The sequence below is a fragment of the Pseudophryne corroboree genome, chromosome 4 (genome assembly GCF_028390025.1).
Source record: "Pseudophryne corroboree isolate aPseCor3 chromosome 4, aPseCor3.hap2, whole genome shotgun sequence".
NCBI classification, from domain to species: Eukaryota; Metazoa; Chordata; class Amphibia; order Anura; family Myobatrachidae; genus Pseudophryne; species Pseudophryne corroboree.
This window is the reverse complement of record NC_086447.1, coordinates 243,286,952-243,310,948: the sequence shown is the minus strand read 5'-3', so window position 1 is coordinate 243,310,948 and position 23,997 is coordinate 243,286,952. Positions and strand designations below refer to the sequence as shown.

At 46.7% G+C, this 23,997-nt stretch overlaps 1 protein-coding gene across 8 annotated transcripts in view; it reads left to right on the top strand.

Moving 5' to 3' along the window:
- The window catches only part of U2SURP (U2 snRNP associated SURP domain containing), a 337,154-nt gene that overhangs the window by 265,263 nt on the left and 47,894 nt on the right, over nt 1-23,997 (top strand). For all 8 annotated transcript variants that reach the window (XM_063915979.1, XM_063915980.1, XM_063915981.1 and 5 more), the window contains 2 exons: nt 5,919-5,985; nt 10,690-10,853. In XM_063915979.1, the coding sequence (XP_063772049.1) occupies nt 5,919-5,985; nt 10,690-10,853 (231 nt within the window). The remainder of the gene's footprint in view (nt 1-5,918; nt 5,986-10,689; nt 10,854-23,997) is intronic.

Below are 23,997 nucleotides of genomic sequence, written 5' to 3'. Positions count from 1 at the left end.
ACTGTGATGAACGGCAGCGTGCAATCAGGTCAGAATGACCCCCTTGGCCCGATATGTCGTTTCTGCGTCTAAGACGCATTTTTGCAGAAAAATGCATAAAAACCGCTCAGCGCTACCGAATCAGACGACACTCACGTGTTATGTCTAACGCGACTTGTAGCGCACAGAGCGAAGATGTAAGAGATCGCATCTGTAGGTAATTGCTTCCCCAGCGGCCCATCCCCAGCCCAGAGTTCGATTCCACAGAGATTTTTCCCACCTCTGAGCTGTTCCTCCTACACCGTCCTCCCTCTGGAAGGTGCACGTCAGCCAACTGCACTGCACAGGTCTCCGGGAACACTGGGTCCAGTGGCAAGGTTGTACAGAGCTATTTCCTACCAGCCACTGATTATAGTGCCCATTGCAGTTTTATTAATTATTCTGCATTGTATGTGTCTTATGCTGGCTCTGCTGTTTCACTTCTGTCAGATTATATCTTTCCTCTCCTTTCTCTCTCTAACACTTTGTCTGCTGGTGGTTATTAGGTTAACTCTGCTCCACATTTCCCTGAAATTGTGGTGCTATATTGTCACATACATATTCCTGTATATTTGTACTATTGCACACTGCTTACTGCCACATATTGTGTGTTGTACCTCTCTGCAGCTATGTCAACCAAAGGCAAGGGAACAACACAGGCTGTGGACCCTACTGTTGTGTCTTGCAGGACCTGCTCAGCAGGTTTGTCACTGTAGGACACGTTACAAGATGGGCTAATTTTTTTCAGTTGCTGGCTAAGATTGCCGACTGCATTGCAGCGCCAGCAATAGCTCCCCCTACGCGTGTTCTGCACCAGGTACCTCAACAGGTACAGGCTATACCAGTCACGCCGGTCCCTCCCCCATGATGGACATGTTCTCTGCCCCTTGTACAGAGTTTGGCTGCCTCTTCATGCTGCATTTCACCATATGTTGCAGAGCCAGGGACCCTTGCCTACCACTACTATTAAAAAGTGTGTTGTGCCATCCTCACAGTCTACACCGCTGTCAGATTCTGATGAATCCTCTGGTGAAGCAGAGAGTATCGTCCTTTCGGATGCTGAATCCCCCTCAGGGGAGGATGACTTCCAGTCTAAATTTAACGTTGCTGCTTTCGTAAGAGCTGTTAAATTTACTCTCCAATTGGAAAATGTGGCACAAGCTCCTAAGGCTAAGGCTTCACTTTGCAAATGTCAAAAGGTAGTGTTGGCTGAATTTCCACATTCAGATCATTTTACTGAGGTCATGACTGGCACATGGAAAACTCCCAGTGAAAAGTTCCATATTCCCAAATGGCTGAATTTCTTTTACCCACTTCCAGCAGCAGATTGCACTTATTGGGAAAATCCCCTGGAAGTGGATTCCCACGTCACACCTTTGGTAAAAAAAAATCTCTACCTTACCTATCCCTACTGCATCCTCTCTCAAGGAGACTATGGATAGACAGGTGGATGCATGTCTCAAATCAGTATATTCATTCACTGTAGCTATTTCTTGTCCAACCAAGGCTATTGAGAGCGGATGCCTTGGAGAACAGCTTCCCCTCATATTCTTCACGGAAGCTCCTGTCCTGTATCGCCAACATCAGGGATGCTGGATATTATTTTGGAGAAGCGGCTCTGGATACTTCCCTCCTAACCTCCAAAGCTTTGGCTTCATCAGTGTTGGCCTTCAGAATTCTTTGGCTTCGTTCATGGAAAACCGATGCAAATTCCAAGAAAGCCCTCAAGGCATTCCCTTATTCAGGGGAAATTCTTTTTGGACATGAGCTGGACAAGATTGTCACTAGTCTTGCCTCTAAGACAGCTATCCCGCCCTCAGCTTCCTCTTTTTGGTTTAGGACTTCCTCTTTTTGGTCCTTTCACCTTGTGGGCAAGGCCAGAGGGCAAGCTTTTCCTAGAATGTTACAATCCACCAAGGCATCTAAACCCAAAACCAAGCAAGCCGGGGCTACCAAGCCCGAGGATAAACCCTCAGCCTGACGGGGGACGGGTCTCCTCCTGGGAGAATTCAGGGTGGGAGGCTGACGACTTCAGTTCGTACACTATTGGCATTATATCACAACAGACTCCTTGGTGCAGGAAATAGACTCTCACAGGTACTTCCTCTCTTTCATGAGATGACCTCCCCAACAGTACTTTCACACAAGCCCTCCCGCAGAACTTAGCAAAGCTCAGGCTCTCCGGATAGCTATTCACTCCTTACTACAATCTGGCGTGATTGTTCGGTTCCAACGTCTGTGGGGCAAGGGCTTTTACTCTACACTCTTTTTTTTTTTTTTTTTAGTTCAGAAACACAGTGGGACCATCCTCAACCTCAAGTTACTAAAGAAAATATCTTGGAGTGCCTAGGTTTCGTATGGAAACCCTCTTTTTCCATTGTCCTGGCCATGCAGCCTGGATATCCAGGACGCTAACCTACATGTGCCTATAGCACCCTCTAATCAGTAATACCTTTGGTTTGCTGTCCTGCACCAGCATTTCCAATTTCAGGCTCTGCCTTTTGGACTTTCTGTGGCCCGAGGGTCCTTACCAAACACATGATGGACAATAGTTCACAAGGAAAGAAAACGGGATTGTATCTGTTAGGTGCACTCAGATATTAAAAATTCACTTTTATTAATATATACCTAACAGATACAATCCCATTTTCTTTCCTTGTGAACTATTGTATACCATGGTTGTCAGGTAGCACCCCCCATAATTGACTATGAATTAGTTATTAAGAGTATTGGGGTACTTTATTTTGACTTGTCAAGTCAACAGAATATTTACAAAGCGAGTGTGCAGATTAAACCAGTTTTCTTTCCTCCAAACACATGGTGGCTCAGCTTCGTTGTCAGAGGATCAGAATACTCCCTTATCTGGGGACCTGCTGATTCTGGCACACTCTCCAGAGGTCCTCAGTGGCCATCTTCAAATTATTATAGCCTTCCTGCAGAGTCACGGTTGGCTAATCAACTGGCAAAAATCTTCTCTGATACCCTCTCAGAGGATGGTACATTTGGGAGCTCTCCTAGTTGCTCACGTACAGAGGATCTTCTTCCCACAGTACAAGATTGCAGCTCTGCAACTGCTGGTGCGCACATTACTCTACATTCGCAGGGTGTCCATTCACACAGCAATGCAGACATTGGGATCCATTGTGTCCACTTTCGACATGGTGTAATACACTCAGTTCCACTCTAGGCCTCTACAACGCATGATCCTGTACAGGTGGAACAGACACCCTAAGAAGATAAAATCCAAAACAATTATCCTCTCTCTGACCGTTCGTGATGGTTGCAGACCTCCCACCTGGACAAGGGTCGGCCATTCTGCATTCTGGATTGGGTTCTTCTCACCACGGACACCAGCCTACGCGGGTGGGGAGCAGTCACCGGAACCCACAGCTTTCAGGGCTGCTTTACTCCAGCAGACAGGAACTTGCTAATCAATGTTCTGGAGCATAGGGTGATCTACAAAGCCCTCACTCTGGCCCAAGACAATCTTCAAGATTGTCCGGTCCAAGTCCAGTCAAATAACGCCACGACAGTGGCTTATCTCAATCAGGGAGGCACTCGCAGTGTCTTCGCAATGACTGAAGTGCCACAAATTTTCCAATGGGCAGAACTCCATCTCCAGGCAATCTCTGCAGTCTTCATACCGGAGATACTCAGCTCGGAGGCAGACTTCCTTAGTCACCAGGACGTACATACCAGAGAATGGTCTCTGCATCCAGACGTCTTCCAGCTTCTGGTGAACAAATGAGGTATCCCAGAGGTGGACCTCACCGCACTACTGCAAGCTTCCTCTGTACGGGTCCTAGAACAAGAGACCCCGATACAGCTTTTGTGGATGCTCTGGCAGTCAAATGGACCTTTTGTCAGGTGTGCTTTTTCCCTCCGGTATCCCTCCTTCCCAGGGTGCGTCGCAATTTCAAGCAGGAAGGTGGCACTGTGATCTTAGTAGCGCTTGCTTGGCCCAGGCGTCATTAGTTCACGGATCTACACAGTCTCCATAGGTGTTCTTTTTCCACTCCCTCTGCGACCAGGCCTCTTTGTCTCAAGGTCCCTGTCTGCACTCGGGCTTGGCACGTCTGTCTTTCACGGCGTGGCTCTTGAGTCGTCCCTCTAAAGATCTAAAGGCGCCTCCCGTTCTGTTGTGCAGATGATGCTTCGGACCCGGAAGCCTTATCTACTACAGAGTGCACTTGCAGTGCTGTGCTCAATGTCACTATGATTCTCTGGTTTTTCAGATGTCCAGGATCCTTGTCTTTTTCCAGGCCGGTTTGGTTCTTGGCCTCCACCATTTTTTCTCTTAAAGTGCAGGTCTCAGCTCTTTCTGTTTGGTTCAACAAACTGATTGCTCCGCTGCAAGATGTTTGTTCCTTCCAGAGAATTCAACCTCCCTGTGTGCCTCTGGTAGCCCCATGGGATTTGTCTATAGTTCTCTGTGCCTTGCAGCAGTCTCCGTGGAACCTCTGTATTCTGTTGACCTCAAATGGTTAACTGCAAAGACTTTTTTTCTTTTGGCCATAGCCTCAGCAAGAAGGGTGTCAGACTTAGAAGCACTTTCTTGCTGCTGTCCATTTCTGACCTTTTATTATGATGGAGCAGTACTGCCGACCAGATGTGGTTACCTCCCAGACGTGGTATCCGGCCTTCCAATCTCCAGACATCTCTGCAGAGGATGCCTCTTTGGATGTAGTCCATGCTCTTCGAATCTACGTGGAACGTAGTAGATCCATCCGGAAGACAGATTAATTCTTTGTCTTCTGTGGATTCCACAAGCAAGGCTGGCCTTCTAACAAACAAACCCTGGCCAGATGGCTTTGCATGACTATCTCAGAGGCCTACACGCAAGCCGACCTCACTGTACTGGATACAGTCTCTGCTCACATTACTTACTCTGTGGATCCTTTTGTGGGCAGCCTGGCGTGTAGCGTCTGCTGAACAACTATGCAAGACAGTTGTGTCGTCGTCTATCCACATGTTTCTTAGGTTCTATGTCTTTGATACTTTTGCCTGAGTTAACAAAGGTAAGCTTTACCAGAACTCTTATTTTTTTTTTCCTACCCTTATTCAAGGAGCAAGGAGACAAGACTTAAACACCCAACAAGGTCCTCCTGGAAGAGTCTTGTCTCTTTGAATTTTTAATTTTCATCCTTGTCTGTTCTTTTTTTTTTCAACAAAAACGGCCTCTTTTGATGGAAGCACAGACTTTCTTACAGGTAACGATGCCTGTGCTTACCGCCACCTCCGTGGAATCGCTATAATATAGTGCAAACCTTGTTACAGGGAACGATGCATGTTGCTGCTACCACCACCACAGAGTTTCTATAAGCACAGACCTTCTTACTGGGAATGATGACTGTGGGGGGGGGAGGGTTTGTTGAGAAACAAAATCCACGACACGTGCCATTTTTTTTTTTTTTTTGCAGCCACGATAGCCAAAACACATGGATCTGGGAAATTATCCCAGATTCTGAGCGTTTCGCATGATAGCTTGCAGATTTTGCCGCAATTCAGTAACCAGTGAAGCATTGTGGGTAAAATGTGATAAAGCCCGTTTTTGTAAAATTTACAGTGATCAATTGAGTTTACCCCTATGCTTTTGGTCTTTATTGTTCATCTATTTAAGATTCTTGTTTCTCCTCTCTGCCCCCCCCCCACTTGTTCTATTCTTGAGGCTGTGTAAGTATTAAGTGGTGGATAGTCTTGAACTTTTTGAGGCGAAGTTCTAAGTTCCCAATGTTCTCAACTCAGGGAATAGGATGTAATGTAATCATAAATATTCAATTTAACTAACGTGGTATACTTTTTACCACCTATGTGCTATATAGGTTAAGTTGCAGCTCTGCTTCAAAACCTGTTTACACCATGTTACATTTCTGAACATTCATGTATCTTTTATTTTGCAGGTTCTTGTTTGAAAATCAGACACCCGCCCATGTATATTTCAGATGGAAACTTTACTCTATATTACAGGCAAGTAATATACCAGCTTACATGGTGAAATGTAATGTTGTTTTGTCTCTTTATTTTTTGTGTGTATTCCCTTTTACAACGTTCAACAACTTATTACCGCTATATACACCTACCCACTGACCGTTGAAGTGAATAACATTGATTATTGCTTTACCATGGCGCTTGTCAAGGGGCGTGATATATTAGGCAACACTCAGTTCTGGAAGTTGATGTGTTGGAAGCACGAAATTGGGCAAGCACAAGGATCTGAGCTACTTTGACAACTGCCAAATAGTGATGACTGGACAACTGGGTCACATCTCCAAAACGGCTGGTCTTGTAGAATGTTCCCAGTGTGCAGTGGTTCATATCTAATGAATGTGGTCCAAATGAAGGACAACTGATGAACTGGCGACAGGGTCACTGCAGCTCGAAACTCATTGATTTAATGTAGGGAATGAAGGCTAGCCCATCTGGTCCTATCCCACAGAAGAGCTATTGTAGCACAGATTGCTAAAAAAGTTAATGCTGGCTATCATAGAAATGTGTCAGAACATACAGTGCATCACAACTTGCTGTGTGTCTGGTTGCGTAGCCGCTCACTTGTCAGACTGCCCGTGCTGACCCCTGTCTACTGCCAAAGGTGGGCACGTGTGCTGGAACATGAAACAATGGAAGAAAGTGGCCTGGTCTGATGAGTTATGTTTTCTTTTACATTATGTGGATGGCAGGGGGCATGTGTGTCATATCCCTGTGCAATAGATACCACCAGGATGCTCTATGGGAAGAAGGCAAGCCGCCAGGGGCTGCAAGATGCTCTTGACAATGATCTGCTTGGAAGCCTTGGGTCCTGCCATTCACGTGGATGTTACTTTAACACATACATAGGTCGGTATTCAAATGAGATGTCACAGCCAAATCTCATTTCTTAAGTGATCCCTGTTATCGCAGAGCGGGTGTGGAAGGGGATGGAAAGAATTGAATACCACCCATAAACTTTGTTGCAGACCAAGTACATCCCTTAATGGCAACGGTATTCCCTGATGGCAGTGGTCTCTTTCAGCAGGATAATGTGCCTTGACACGCTGTAAAAATGTTCAAGAATGGTTTGAGGAACATGACAAAGAATTCAATATGTTGACTTGGCCTCCAAATTCCCCAGATCTCAATCCAGTCAAGCATCTGTGGGTTGTGCGGAGAAAACAAGTCAGAGCTGTTTTGGCGGCACAAAGGAGACCTACGCAATACTGGGCAGGTGGTTTTAATGCTATCAGTGTGTGTGTATATGTGTGTGTGTATATATAGATAGATATGGGATGTAGTTATGTGACCAGCGGTCAGGAGACTGTCGGCCACAATACCTCATCCTATATCCCGAAGCCTCACAAACCCGACAGTTGGCATGCCGACAAAAAGGCACTATCCCACTCATGGGTGTCCATGACACCCATAGAGTGGAAATAGAACCTGTGGCTAGCGTAGCTCGCCACCGAGCCGTCAAGGGGCTTTCGTTGCACTGCCCCCCCTCCCTCCCCTCGCTAGCATTGCACGGCCAGTAAAACATAGGCAACCTGTAGATATCTCCTACCAGCTCATACCCCTAGAATTGTCTAGCTACTGATCCTAACTCATACCCCCAGGACCGTCCCATGCATTCTCTACATTTGAGGTCCATGCTATAATCCTCTTACAACCTGTTCATCTTTGAGTAGCTGTCATTTCCCATCCCCCTGGCATACCTTTCAAATTCCGTGACAACTCTGCTTTCTGACTTCCTCTCTTCTGACATTCCCTCCAATTTCAACATCCCGATCAAGATCCCCTACCTTTAAACTCCTTAAACTCACATCTTTGCTCTGTCTCTCCCAGAGGAACTCCCCACCCTCCCATGTGAATGGGAGCTCACTTGATCTGGTTTTTCGGATTTCTGATCTCTCCAACTTCCCATTTCTCCTCTCGGGGGACTACCACCTGCTCTTTTTTGACTTATCTCTCTCTTTTTCCATATCTACCTCCTACAGCTACCATCATTAGGCGTAACATTAATACTCTCAACACGACTTCCCTATCCTCCCTGTTTAACTCCATTCTCTCTCCTATTCTCTCTCTCTCTCTTTCATGCCCTGAACAAGCTTCTTTCCTTTATAATGCATCCCTTACTTCTGCTCTTGAGTCTGTCGCTCCATTGACCACTATTTACCTCTGCAGATCAACACCTCAACCCTGGCACCCCAAATGCAACAGATATCTGCAAAATACTTGCGTACTGCCGAGCGACAGTGGATGAAATCACGCCCTTAAGCTGATTTCCTCCATTTCAAATTTATGTCCTTTCCTTCAGTAATCAGTCACACTTCAAGAACCTAATTTCCTCCCAGTCTTCCAACCTTCGGCGCCTCTTTGCCACTGTCATCTCCCTCCTCTGCCCACCACCACCTCATCTCTCCTCCTCATTCTCTGCCCCTGACTTTGCTACTTACTACACATCCAAAATTGACTACATACATCAGGACATCACATCCCACCAAAAAATCAGCAACCAGTCACCACCTTTCCTCTATAATCCCTCCCCATCCCTCTTACCAACTCTGATATCTTTCTCCCATGTATTTGGTGAGGAGGTCATAGCCCTCATCTCCCTCCCTCCACCACATAAATCTTATCCCCTCCCGCCGCCTGTGCTACCTCTTTCCTTCTGCTTGTTCCTATTTTACCCACTTTCTCAATCTCTTCCTCTTATCAGGTACTGTCTCCTCTGTCTTTGTCTCCCCTATTCTTGAAATACCTACCTTTGATCCAAATACCCTCTCCTATACTGACCCATCTCTCTCCTGCTTTTTGCCTCCACACTCCTGCAACCGCTTTACTTTCCTCCATCTCACTGCTTGACCAACTCCAGGCTGTTTTCTGCCTTCTCCACTCCTCTGAAACTGCCCTCACGAAAGTCTGCAGTGAATTCCATGCTGCCAAACCTAAGGGCCTCTGCTTGCTGCTGATTACCCTTGTCTTCTCTGCTGCTTTTGACACTGTGGACTCAGATCACCCTCTCCTTCTGCATAACCCTTCACTCCCTTGGTCTGCGTGATACTGCCTTCTCCTTGCTGTCTTCCTACCTCTTTTACTATTCCTATTGTCTCCTCTCATTACTCCACCCCACCCCCACTTCCACTAACAGTAGGTGTTCCCCAAGGTTCTGTTCTCAGTCCTCTTCTTTTCTCTCTATACTTTTTCTTTAGGTGACCTCATTAGCTCCTTTGACTTCCAATATCATCTCTTTGCTGTTGGTACTCAAATCTGTCTTTCCTCCCCTGACCTCTCCCTCGCTCTCCTCACTCGTATCTTCAACTGTCTCTCTGCTAACTCTTCTTGTATATCCCAGCACTTTCTTAAACGTAACATGTCTACGACTGAGCTGATAATCTTCGCAACCTCCCCCACAATCTCACATCCCACTATATCTTTATCTATTGATGGCACTACTATCTCCTCTAGCTCCCAAGTGCGCTGTCTTGGAGTAATCCTTGACTCCTCCCTCTCGTTCAAACCACGAATTCAGCACCTCACACAAACCTGCTGTTTTCATCTCTAAAATATTTCCAGGATCAGACTTTCTCACTCAGGATGCTACGAAGACCCTTATCCACTCACGGGTCATCTCCAGAATGGATTACTGTATTCTTCTCCTATATGGCATCCTGAAAAATGCCTTTCTCCACTCCAGTCTATCCGCAGTGCTGCAGTCCAGCTTATCTTCCTCACCAAATGAACTACGTCCACATATACTTTCGTACAAGCCCTTCACTGGCGTTCCTTTCAGAATCCAATACAAGCTTCTCACACTCGCTCACAAAGCCCTCAGCCACTCCTCTCCCATTTACATCTCTGACTGTAACTCTCTGTACACTCCTATCTGCTAATGCACACCGCCCACTGATTACTGCCCACTGATTACTTCCTCCCACTCCTACTTCCAAGATTTTGCATGTGCTGCTCCCTAGCCCTGGAATATTCTACCTCTCCCTATCAGACTCTCCCTCTCTACAAAACATTAAATGGTCTCTCAAGACCCACTTCTTCACCAAACCCATCCATCTTTCATCCAAAACCTCTGTTCCACGCTCTGTTTACCCATCTATGTTACTGCTGTCTGTCTGCCCCTCCCCTTTAGAATGTAAGCTCTAACGAGCAGGACCCTCTTCACTCATGTGCCTTTCCTTCTTGTACTTAAACTTAACGTAAATCTTCTACTCCCTTCGACTGCACTAGATCCCTCGGTTTCCTGCCACCTTAATACTTTTTTCAGTGTCGTCTGCTGATACAGGTATGTTTATATACCCTGTACTTGTCCCATATTGTGTTGACCTATAAAGCCGCATACACACAGTGTGATTTTCCATGCGATATTGACTGTATAGTCCATATCGCATGGAAACATAGAGCATATCGCACTGTGTGTATAAGCAGGATCGTCATCGCAAGAAATAGTGGGTGCAGGTGGGGCCGAGACGGACTACATGCCTCCGGGCACGATGTAGTCCGTATCGGCCTTGACACTCCGTCGCGACATGTGTATTCGTCTTTAGTCACTTTTTTTCTTATTTTGCTTATTTGTTTACATACTTTTACTGGGTACTGTGGATTCCTTGAGGCGCCGTGTAAATAGATTATAATAAAATGTATTGTCCCTATTTTTATCCAATAAAACTCTTTTAATGATTTATTTAGGGAGATTCTCCAATAAAGTGGAAGACAGAAGATTTCAGAATGTTTAAGAACGGCTCACTGTGGAGGCCGCCACCATTGAATCCATACTTGCATGGCATGACAGAGGAACAGGAGACTGAGACTTTTGTTGAAGAGTCCATCAAAAAGGGTTCTCTTAAAGAAGAGTATGTCTTAATATTTAACAATTATCTTTATGCAAGCTTCTACTTTTGTAATTACAAATTATCCAGTAAAATAATGTTTAGAATGAGGAATTTCCAGGCATGTAAAAGATTACACATTAAATACATTTTGAACATATCACTCCATTTGGCATATTTGATATTCCTGAGCATTCATCGTTGATTCCAGTAGATTGCGGCTATGGTGACATCCTACATACAGAGCATCTAACAGCTGAGGTATTCTTAAGGTGACCATACATTAGAACAACTTGCAAATGAGCGATATTTTCCCTTGAACTCCCCGGCAGTCCTGGACTCACAATATAGTTCGTACACATAAGATAGATCTTTAACTTCTTGCAAAAGAGGAGTGGCCACATCCAGGAGCATGCTGTTGTTGACGATAGCTTCAGATCTTGCCTGCAGCGGGGAAGATCTGAACATATGACAAACAACCTGCGGGACAGCATATCTGATCGTTATTGTTTGCGAAAATTGCACATTTTCAAACGATTTATCGTTCCAATGTGTCTAAATCGTGCAATCGTCCTTGGAATTGTTCTAATGTATGGCCAGCGTTAGTATCCAAAGGAAAGAAAAGTAAATACTCTTGGGGCACTCTGGTTTGTTTATGTCTAAAATTGAACTTTTTTCAGTATACATGAAAAGTTCCAAGTTCAGTTATAGAGATCAAAACAATGATTACCCAAACTGGGTGCAAGTACAATGGCTGAAAAATGTGCAGCAACTATAGTAAGATGACATAAAATGTTACTGTTAAGTTTTCACACTGTACTCGTCTCGTATATGAAAATAATTTACTTGGCAGAAAAGGAATCAAAATTGCACATTTGATGACACTCTTATACCTGGTACATGTACATCATAGGGAAAGAGCTAACAAGAAGGATATTAAACATGCATAGGCTCTGGTATAAAACTCAGTGCGGCAGCTGCTGCTCTGTTATGTGCTCGAATAACAGATTGAGCGTGTCTAAGGAGTAAACTAGGGGGATTAGCAGAATACAGAGTATCTGCTGTTGGATTTATCCTCCTTCTATAGCCCTGTTATAATCAGTGCAGGGTTAATATCCAGGGGCATTACCAAATGAGAGTACCCTGGAATGGTAGATGTAGTGGGTAGGAAGTATCCATAGGGCACCTCAGGGCATGTTATGGTAGAATTCCGCTTCCCAACGTGTCGGTAAACATATAGTGAACTGTCGAAATCACAAAACCCTGTTATACAGAAGTGAAACTAATAGCTCATAATAGCATTGTGCCCTGTTACATGTGCTTTGGTGGGACACACAAACTGTATGTAGAGGGCAGTACACACATACCCTTCAGAGAATGAGTAGGTGTACCTGTTTCCAGTGAGCGCGCTGTTTGACATATGGTGCTTAGAGGTTGCCAGAGTAAGGAAGAGGAGGGGAACCTCCCCCCCCCCCCCCCCCCCCCCTCTCTCTCTCTCCTAATTTATTTACTCTCTGGGAGCACCTCCACTAAGTTATTCCTCATGTAAATAGTCCTATGTTGAGCCTGTTCATTTTCATCTGTCAAAGAGCTCCAGTGCTCGTTGACAGTCTTCTCCCCTTTCTCTAACGTCCTAGAGGATGCTGGGACTCCATAAGGACCATGGGGAATAGACTGGCTCCGCAGGAGACATGGGCACTTTAAGAAAGACTTTAGACTCTGGGTGTGCACTGGCTCCTCCCTCTATGCCCCTCCTCCAGACCTCAGTTTTTAGACTGTGCCCAGAAGAGATGGGTGCACTGCAGGGAGCTCTCCTGAGTTTCCTGCTAAGAAGGCATATTTGTTAGGTTTTTTTTCTTATTTTCAGGGAGCACTGCTGGCAACAGACTCCCTACATCGAGGGACTGAGGAGAGAGGAGCAGACCTACTTAGATGATAGGCTCTGCTTCTCGGCTACTGGACACCATTAGCTCCAGAGGGAGTGGAACACAGGTTCGTCCTGGGCGTTCATCCCAGAGCCGCGCCGCCGTTCTCCTCACAGAGCCAGAAGAAAGAAGACTCTGAGGCGGCAGAAGCCTTTCGGGTGCTTCACTGAGGTAACGCAAAGCACTGTAGCTGTGCGCCATTGCTCCCATACACCTCACACACTCCGGTCACTATAAGGGCGCAGGGGGGGCGCCCTGGGCAGCAATGAATTCCTCTCCTATGGCAAAATGACCTATATACATGTACAGGTTGGCACTGTACATGTATATAAAAGAGCCCCTGCCATGTTTTACAAAGTTTGAGCGGGACAGAAGCCCGCCGCCGAGGGGGCGGGGCTTTTCCCTCAGCACTCACCAGCGCCATTTTCTCTCCACAGCACCGCTGAGAGGAAGCTCCCCGGACTCTCCCCTGCTTGACACACGGTGAAAGAGGGTTTTAAAGGAGAGGGGGGGGGCACATAATTGGCGATTATACATTACAGCAGCGCTACTGGGTAAACATTCTGTGTTTTTCTCCGGGGTCATATAGCGCTGGGGTGTGTGCTGGCATTCTCTCTGTCTCTCCAAAGGGCCTAAAGGGGAACCTGTCTTCAGAAAAGAGTTTCCCTGTGTGTGTGGAGTGTGTCGGTACGCGTGTGTCGACATGTTTGATGAAGGCTCGCCTAAGGAGGAGGGGGAGTGCATGAATGTCAGGTCGCCGTCGGCAACGCCGACACCGGACTGGATGGATATGTGGAATGTCTTGAATGCTAATGTAAATTTATTGCATAAGAGATTAGACAAGACTGAGGCTAGGGATCAGTCAGGTAGTCAGTCCATGCCTGTCCCATTGGCACCGGGACCTTCTGGGTCTCAGAAACGCACATTATCCCAGATCACTGACACGGATACCGACACGGATTCAGATTCCAGTGTCGACTATGAGGATGCAAAATTACAGCCAAAAGTGGCTAAAGGTATTCATTACATGATCATTGCTATTAAAGAGGTTTTGCATATTACTGAGGAACCCCCTGTCCCTGACACGAGGGTACACATGTATAAAGAGAAAAAGCCTGAGATCACCTTTCCATCCTCATTTGAGCTAAGCGAATTGTGCGAAAAGGCTTGGGAATCTCCAGACAGGAGACTACAAGTTCCCAAAAGGATTCTTATGGCGTATCCCTTCCCACAAAAGGACAGGATACGATGGGAATCTTCGCCTAAAGTAGACAAGGCGTTGATATGCTTATCCAAGAAGGTGGCACTGCCTTCCCAGGATACTGCTACCCTCAAGGATCCTGCGGATCGTAAGCAGGAAGTTACCATGAAGTACATTTACACACATTCTGGTACTATTGTTAGGCCGGCTATGGCATCGGCCTGGGTTTGTAGTGCTGTCGCAGCATGGACAGATTCCTTGTCTACGGAGATTGAGACCCTAGATAAGGATGCCATTCTAATGACCCTAGAGCATATCAAGGATGCTGCGTTATATACGAGGAATGCTCAGAGACATTTGTTTACTAAGCTCCAGAATAAATGCTATGTCTATTTCTGCTAGGCGACTCTTGTGGACCCGGCATATGAAGTCGTTGCCTTACAAGGGGGAGGAGTTGTTTGGAGAAGGCACCTTGTCTCTACTGCTACGGCTGGTAAATCGAATTTCTCTGACGTCCTAGTGGATGCTGGGACTCCGTCAGGACCATGGGGAATAGCGGCTCCGCAGGAGACAGGGCACAAAAGTAAAAGCTTTAGGATCAGGTGGTGTGCACTGGCTCCTCCCCCTATGACCCTCCTCCAAGCCTTAGTTAGGTTTTTGTGCCCGTCCGAGCAGGGTGCAATCTAGGTGGCTCTCATAAAGAGCTGCTTAGAGTAAAAGTTTTGATAGGTTTCTTATTTTCAGTGAGTCCTGCTGGCAAACAGGCTCACTGCAACGAGGGACCTAGGGGAGAAGAAGTGAACTCACCTGCGTGCAGGATGGATTTGCTTCTTAGGCTACTGGACACTAGCTCCAGAGGGACGATCACAGGTACAGCCTGGATGGGTCACCGGAGCCGCGCCGCCGACACCCTTGCAGATGCCGAAGTAAGAAGAGGTCCAGAAACCGGCGGCTGAAGGCTTTTCAGTCTTCATGAGGTAGCGCACAGCACTGCAGCTGTGCGCCATTGCTCTCAGTACACTTCACACCAACGGTCACTGAGGGTGCAGGGCGCTGGGGGGGGCGCCCTGGGCAGCAATGTTAATACCTTTTCTGGCTAAAAAGAATACATCACATATAGTCCCTGAGGCTATATGGATGTATTTCACCCCTGCCAGGTCTCAGAAAAACCGGGAGAAGAGCCCGCCGGAATAGGGGGCGGGGCCTATCTCCTCAGCACACAGCGCCATTTTCCCTCACAGAATTGCTGGTGGGAAGGCTCCCAGGCTCTCCCCTGCACTGCACTACAGAAACAGGGTTAAAACAGAGAGGGGGGGCACTTATTTGGCGATATGATTATATATTAAGATGCTATAAGGGAAAACACTTATATAAAGGTTGTCCCTGTATAATTATAGCGTTTTGGTGTGTGCTGGCAAACTCTCCCTCTGTCTCCCCAAAGGGCTAGTGGGGTCCTGTCCTCTATCAGAGCATTCCCTGTGTGTGTGCTGTGTGTCGGTACGTGTGCCTCACTCGGTCGACATAGACACAGACACGGACACTGACTCCAGTGTCGACGGTGAAGAAACAAACGTATTTTCCTTTAGGGCCACACGTTACATGTTAAGGGCAATGAAGGAGGTGTTACATATTTCTGATACTACAAGTACCACAAAAAAGGGTATTATGTGGGTGTGAAAAAACTACATGTAGTTTTCCTGAATCAGATAAATTAAATGAAGTGTGTGATGATGCGTGGGTTTCCCCCGATAGAAAATTATTGGCGGTATACCCTTTCCCGCCAGAAGTTAGGGCGCGTTGGGAAACACCCCTTAGGGTGGATAAGGCGCTCACACGCTTATCAAAACAAGTGGCGTTACCGTCTCCAGATACGGCCGCCCTCAAGGAGCCAGCTGATAGGAGGCTGGAAAATATCCTAAAAAGTATATACACACATACTGGTGTTATACTGCGACCAGCTATCGCCTCAGCCTGGATGTGCAGCGCTGGGGTGGCTTGGTCGGATTCCCTGACTGAAAATATTGATACCCTTGACAGGGACAGTATTTTATTGACTATAGAGCACAGAGAGATATTTGCACTCTGGCATCAAGAGTAAGTGCGATGTCCATATCTGCCAGAAGATGTTTATGGACACGACAGTGGTCAGGTGATGCATATTCCAAACGGCACATGGAAGTATTGCCGTATAAAGGGGAGGAGTTATTTGGGGTCGGTCCATCGGACCTGGTGGCCACGGCAACAGCTGGAAAATCCACCTTTTTTACCCTAAGTCACATCTCAGCAGAAAAAGACACCGTCTTTTCAGCCTCAGTCCTTTCGTCCCCATAAGGGCAGCCGGGCAAAAGGCCAGCCATATCTGCCCAGGGATAGAGGAAAGGGAAGAAGACTGCAGCAGGCAGCCCATTCCCAGGAACAGAAGCCTTCCACCGCTTCTGCCAAGTCCTCAGCATGACGCTGGGGCCGTACAGGACCCCTGGTTCCTACAAGTAGTATCCCAGGGGTAAAGATTGGAAATTCGAGACGTCTCCCCCTCGCAGGTTCCTGAAGTCTGCTTTACCAACGTCTCCCTCCGACAGGGAGGCAGTATTGGAAACAATTCCCAAGCTGTATTCCCAGCAGGTGATAATCAAAGTACTCCTCCTACAACAAGGAAAGGGGTATTATTCCACACTATATTGTGGTACTGAAGCCAGACGGCTCGGTGAGACTTATTCTAAATCTGAAATATTTGAACACTTACATACAAAGGTTCAAATCAAGATGGAGTCACTCAGAGCAGTGATAGCGAACCAGGAAGAAGGGGACTATATGGTGTCCCGGGACATCAGGGATGCTTCCTCCATGTCCCAATTTGCCTTTCTCACTAAGGGTACCTCAGGTTCGTAGTACAGAACTGTCACTATCGGTTTCAGACGATGCCGGTTGGATTGTCCACGGCACCCCGGGTCTTTACCAAGGTAATGGCCGAAATGATGATTCTTCTTCAAAGAAAATGGACGATATCCTGATAAGGGCAAGGTCCAGAGAACAGTTGGAGGTCGGAGTAGCACTATCTCAAGTAGTTCTACGACAGCATGTGTGGATTCTAAATATTCCAAAACCGCAGCTGTTTCCGACGACAATTTGCTGTTCCTAGGGATGATTCTGGACACAGTCCAGAAAAGGGTGTTTCTCCCGGAGAAGAAAGCAAGGGAGTTATCCGAGCTAGTCAGGAACCTCCTAAAACCAGGAAAAGTGTCAGTGCATCATTGCACAAGGGTCCTGGGAAAAATGGTGGCTTCTTACGAAGCGATTCCATTCGGCAGATTTCACGCAAGACTTTTCAGTGGGATCTGCTGGAAAAATGGTCCGGATCGCATCTTCAGATGCATCAGCGGATAACCCTGTCTCCAAGGACAAGGGTGTTTCTTCTGCGGTGGCTGCAGAGTGCTCATCTACTAAAGGGCCGCAGATTCGGCATTCAGTTAGCCCTGACGAAACTAAAACTGTGAAACGCGCGTCGGCGATTCACACTCCTAACCATGTGTTTAATCCATTGTGCATGTCCTATTTCATTGTGCTAGTCAGAAGGATGTAGTAGTCAGTGATTGTGTGTATTTATACAAGGAACTGTACGTGAGACAAGGCATAGGGTCAAGTGCAGTATCGGCTCTATCCATGCCTCAGCTCAGCTCAGATTGCAACTCTGTTTAGCAACATTGTATCGGCTTCTCAGCTCCCAGTACAAATATATAGAGGAGCTTTGCTTAAACTTCCACCCATTACTGCTATATGCGAACAGCTATCTTGTTATACTAAACAGCTTATAGGTAGCTACTTTATGCAACAGTTTATAACGGTAATCAGGAATTGCATTTAATCACGAATGACACAGGGCCCCCTATATATGTTTAATATGGCCCAGGCAATAAATCACGAATAAGCAATACTGCACACAGTGTTGGAAAATAACTGGCAATCAGAAATTTAGAACATAGGCATTCATTAACTTAATTGAATGTAGTGAAACCGATACTTTGAATACATAATTGGAGATCTCAGTAACCATTGTGAATTTACAAACTCTATATATAAGTCAATATTATTAAAATCAATATAGAGGAAAAAGATAATTTATGTAGCCTCTTTGATTAGTCTACTTTGATAAATGAGACTCCAACACTAACCATAGTGACTGAAATTATTGAATATCTGAAACAGAGATTTGCAACCACATATATATAACACTTGTGATCACACATCAAGGTGTCAAATTCTTACACCCATCGGCTTGTTATATTATTTACTCCATATCTACCTTTCACTGACTTGAATAATAAGTGCTGATACCTCAGACTGAGAGCATCAAATGAAAGAGATATTATAATCCCATTATAGGGAGTCCAGGTGTATTATAGTGAACACCGCAGTGTGGTTAATAGACCCCAAATAAAGGGTATCACTTATGAATTCTGGCAGATGGTAGTCATTATTGTTATGGATTTAACTATGGGGGACACCCTCAATGAGTGCTGACAGCAGAGAACTGAGAGCACTGACTAATACCTCAAACAATAGAGGGGTATTCTGCCCACCATATGTTTATACAATTCATGACTACAGATTTATTTCGTGATAAGGAATAAATAAGGGCTGACAGCAGAGACTGAGAGCCCGTGTTATTGTCCTAAATAAAGAGTGGTACCTTGTCTAACTCCGTGTTAAGGGAATTTACAGGCACGAGCTGTGCATACCTACCATTGGATGAACGCGCTGACAGCTGAGACTGAGAGCGCTTAGGTCTGTTCCACACGACTTAATATATTAAAGATCAATCTCCTTACACAATCTGTTATACATATTATCACACAGTACATATCAAGTCAGATTGATTCTCTGAGTTTATTAGATAAGAAAACAACTATTAACACCACAATGCCATAACTCTGACTCTAACTTGTACCTGATTTGATATCTGACAGCACCAATTAATTACTGGCAAGGTCATAGAACCTAGAATACGTTTATTGTATAGATTGGACATTGCACAGCACATTGGATATAGAGAGTGTGTGTTTTTAACATTACATGTTGCACCTTGTCTCACATTTGTCTGCATTGTTTTTATCAATTTCACAGTTCTTGGCTCTTTTATGAAGACGTTAATAAAAGTTATATTTTAATTACATTTGCTTAATTTGAGTGCGCCACTACCAGTCCAATCCTTCCCTTTCCCCTTGAATTTAGTCTTTATATTGGCAACAATATGTTAAGTGGCAGCACCCCCTAAATTAGACCAGATACTAGGCAGTATAACCTATGAAGGGGTATTGTATACAAACCTTGTTACTAGTGCAGTAGTCTCCCCATCCCTTTTTCCTTTCTCATAAGCATCAGCGGATAACCCTGTCTCCAAGGACAAGGGTGTTTCTTCTGCGGTGGCTGCAGAGTGCTCATCTACTAAAGGGCCGCAGATTCGGCATTCAGGACTGGGTCCTGGTGACCATGGATGCCAGCCAGAGAGACTGGGGAGCAGTCACACAGGGAAAAAATTTCCAGGGAGTGTGATCAAGTCTGGAGACTTCTCTCCACATAAAACAATGCTCTAAGCTTAGCAAGACCTCTGCTTCAAGGTCAGCCGGTATTGATCCAGTGGGACAACACCACGGCAGTCGCCCACGTAAACAGACAGGGCGCACAAGAAGCAAGAGGGAAATGGCAGAAACTGCAAAGATTCTTCGCTGGGCGGAAAATCATGGGATAGCACTGTCAGCAGTGTTCATTCCGGGAGCGGACAACTGGGAAGCAGATTTCCTCAGCAGGCACGACCTCCACCCGGGAGAGTGGGGACTTCATCGGGAAGTCTTCCACATGATTGTAAACCGTTGGGAAAGACCAAAGGTGGACATGATGGCGTCCCGCCTGAACACAAGAGACCCTCAGGCAATAGCTGTGGACGTTCTGGTAACACAGTGGGTGTACCAGTCGGTGTATGTGTTCCCTCCTCTGCTTATCATACCCAAGGTACTGAGAATTATAAGACGTAGAGGAGTAAGAACTATACTCGTGGCTCCGGATTGGCAAAGAAGGACTTGGTACCCGGAACTTCAAGAAATGCTCACAGAGGACTCATGGCCTCTGCCGCTAAGAAGGGATTTGCTTCAGCAAGTACCATGTCTGTTCCAAGACTTACCGCGGCTGCGTTTGACGGCATGGCGGTGGAACGCCGGATCCTAAGGGAAAAAGGCATTCCGGAAGAGGTCATTCCTACCCTGGTTAAAGCCAGGAAGGAGGTGACCGCACAACATTATCACCACATGTGGCGAAAATATGTTGCGTGGTGTGAGGCCAGGAAGGCCCCACGAAGAAATTTCAACTCGGTCGATTCCTGCATTTCCTGCAAGCAGGAGTGTCTATGGGCCTCAAATTGGGGTCCATTAAGGTTCAAATTTCGGCCCTGTCAATTTTCTTCCAAAAAGAATTGGCTTCACTTCCTGAAGTCCAGAAGTTTGTCAAGGGAGTACTGCATATACAACCCCCTTTTGTGCCTCCAGTGGCACTGTGGGATCTCAACGTAGTTCTGGGATTCCTCAAATCACATTTTAAACCGCTCAGATCTGTGGATTTGAAATATCTCACATGAAAAGTGACCATGCGGTTGGCCCTGGCCTCGGCCAGGCGAGTGTCAGAATTGGTGGCTTTGTCTCACAAAAGCCCATATATGATTGTCCATTCGGACAGGGCAGAGCTGCGGACTCGTCCCCAGTTTCTCCCTAAGGTGGTCTCAGCGTTTCACCTGAACCAGTTTATTGTGGTACCTGCGGTTATTAGGGACTTGGAGGACTCCAAGTTGCTAGATGTTGTCAGGGCCCTGAAAATATAGGTTTCCAGGACGGCTGGAGTCAGGAAAACTGACTTGCTGTTATCCTGTATGCACCCAACAAACTGGGTGCTCTTGCTTCTAAGCAGACGATTGCTAGTTGGATGTGTAGTACAATTCAGCTGGCACATTCTGTGGCAGGCCTGCCACAGCCAAAATATGTAAATGCCCATTTCACAAGGAAGGTGGGCTCATCTTGGGCGGCTGCCCGAGGGGTCTCGGCTTTACAACTTTGCCGAGCTGCTACTTGGTCAGGAGCAAACACGTTTGCAAATTTCTACAAATTTGATACCCTGGCTGAGGAGGACCTGGAGTTCTCTCATTCGGTGCTGCAGAGTCATCCGCACTCTCCCGCCCGTTTGGGAGCTTTGGTATAATCCCCATGGTCCTGACGGAGTCACAGCATCCACTAGGACGTCAGAGAAAATAAGAATTTACTTACCGATAATTCTATTTCTCGTAGTCCGTAGTGGATGCTGGGCGCTCATCCCAAGTGCGGATTGTCTGCAATACTTGTACATAGTTATTGTTACAAAAATCGGGTTATTATTGTTGTGAGCCATCTTTTCAGAGGCTCCGCTGTTATCATGCTGTTAACTGGGTTCAGAACACAGGTTGTACAGTGTGATTGGTGTGGCTGGTATGAGTCTTACCCGGGATTCAAAATCCTTCCTTATTGTGTACGCTCGTCCGGGCACGGTATCCTAACTGAGGCTTGGAGGAGGGTCATAGGGGGAGGAGCCAGTGCACACCACCTGATCCTAAGGCTTTTACTTTTGTGCCCTGTATCCTGCGGAGCCGCTATTCCCCATGGTCCTGACGGAGTCCCAGCATCCACTACGGACTACGAGAAATAGAATTATCGGTAAGTAAATTCTTATTTTTTTACCTTATGTTCCCCCACAACATACTAAGAAGGCACCTCATTACCAAATGCAGTCCTTTCGTTCAAACAAAAGCAAAAAGGTACGGGGATCGTCCTTTCTTGCCAGAGGTAAAGGCAAGGGAAAAAAGCTGCACACAGCTAGTTCCCAGGAGCAGAAGTCCTCCCCTACGTCGGCAAAATCCACCGCATGACGCTGGGGCTTCCCTGGGGGGGTCAGCTCAAGTTGGGGGCACGTCTTCGATTTTTTAGCCACGTCTGGGTTCACTCACAGGTGGATCCCTGGGCAATAGAGATTGTTTCTCAGGGATACAGGCTGGAATTCGAAGAGATGCCTCCTCGCCGGTTTTTCAAATCGGCCATGCCAGCTTCTCCGTCAGAAAGGGAGTTAGTGTTAACTGCAATTCAAAAATTGTATCTGCAACAGGTGATAGTCAAGGTTCCTCTTCTCCAGCAAGGAATGGTATTACTCAACCCTGTTTGTGGTTCCGAAATCCCTGAACCTGTACTTGAAAAAGTTCAAGTTCAAGATGGAATCGCTCAGAGGGGTCATCGCCAGCCTGGAGGGGGGGGATTGGATGGTTTCCCTGGACATAAAGGATGCTTACCTTCATGTTCCGATTTTTCTTCCTCACCAGGCTTCCTGAGATTTGCGGTACAGGACTGTCATTACAATTCCAGACGTTGCCGTTTGGGCTTTCCACGGCCCCGAGAATTTTCACCAAGGTAATGGCGGAAATGATGGTGCTCCTGCGCAAGCAGGGTGTCACAATTACCCCATACTTGGACGATCTCCTCATAAAGGCGAGATCTCGAGAGAAGTTACTGGACAGCGTGTCACTGTATGTGAGGACGTTGCAACAGCACGGCTGGATTCTCAATATTCCGATGTCCCAGCTGGTTCCTGCAACGCGTCTGACCTTTTTGGGCCTGATTCTGGACACAGAACAGAAAAAGGTTTTTCTTCCGATGGAAAAGGCTCAGGAGCTCATAGCTCTGGTCAGGAACCTATTAAAGCCAAAAAAGGTTTCAGTGCTTCACTGCACACGTGTCCTGGGGAAGATGGTGGCATCGTACGAGGCCATCCCCTTCGGCAGGTTCCATGCGAGGACTTTTCAATGGGACCTACTGGACAAATGGTCCGGGTCTCCTTTACAAATGCATCAAAGGATCACCCTGTCTCCCAGAGCCAGGATATCTCTCCTGTGGTGGCTGCACAGTGCTCACCTCCTGGAAGGCCGCAGGTTCGGCATTCAGGACTGGATCCTGGTGACCACGGACGCAAGCCTCCGAGGTTGGGGAGCAGTCACACTGGGAAGAAATTTCCAAGGTCTCTGGTCAACTCTAGAGACTTGTCTCCACATCAACGTTTTGGAGTTGAGGGCCATATACAACGGCCTACGTCAAGCGGAGGCATTACTTCGGGACAAACCGGTTCTGATTCAGTCGGACAATGTCACAGCAGTGGCTCATGTAAACCGCCAAGGCGGCACAAGGAGCAGAGTGGCCATGGCAGAAGCAACCAAGATTCTTCGCTGGGCGGAAAATCATGTAAGCGCACTGTCGGCAGTGTTCAACCCGGGGGTGGACAACTGGGAAGCGGACTTCCTCGGCAGACACGACCTGCATCCGGGAGAGTGGGGACTTCATCACGAAGTCTTCGCACAGATCGCGGGTCGTGGGGACTGCCTCAGACATGATGGCGTCCCGTCGCAACAAAAAGCTAAAGCGATATTGCGCCAGGTCAAGAGACCCTCAGGCGGTAGCTGTAGACGCTCTGGTGACACCATGGGTGTTCAGATCGGTCTATGTGTTCCCTCCTTTGCCTCTCATACCCAAGGTGTTGAGAATAATACGGCAAAGAAGAGTGAGAACAATCCTTATTGTTCCAGATTGGCCACAAAGGACTTGGTATCCGGATCTGCAAGAGTTGCTCACAGAAGATCCGTGGCCTCTTCCTCTAAGGCAGGACCTGCTGCAACAGGGGCCCTGTCTGTTCCCATACTTACCGCGGCTGCGTTTGACGGTATGGCGGTTAAACGCCGGATCCTAGCGGAAAAGGGTATTCCGGATGAGGTCATTCCTACCCTGATTAAGGCTAGGAAGGACGTGACATCGAAACATTATCACCGCATATGGCGAAAATATGTTTCTTGGTGTGAGGCCAGGACTGCTCCTACGGAGGAGTTCCATTTGGGCCGTTTACTTCACTTCCTTCAAACAGAAGTGAATTTGGGCCTAAAATTAGGATCCATAAAGGTTCAAATTTCGGCCTTGTCCATTTTCTTTCAAAAAGA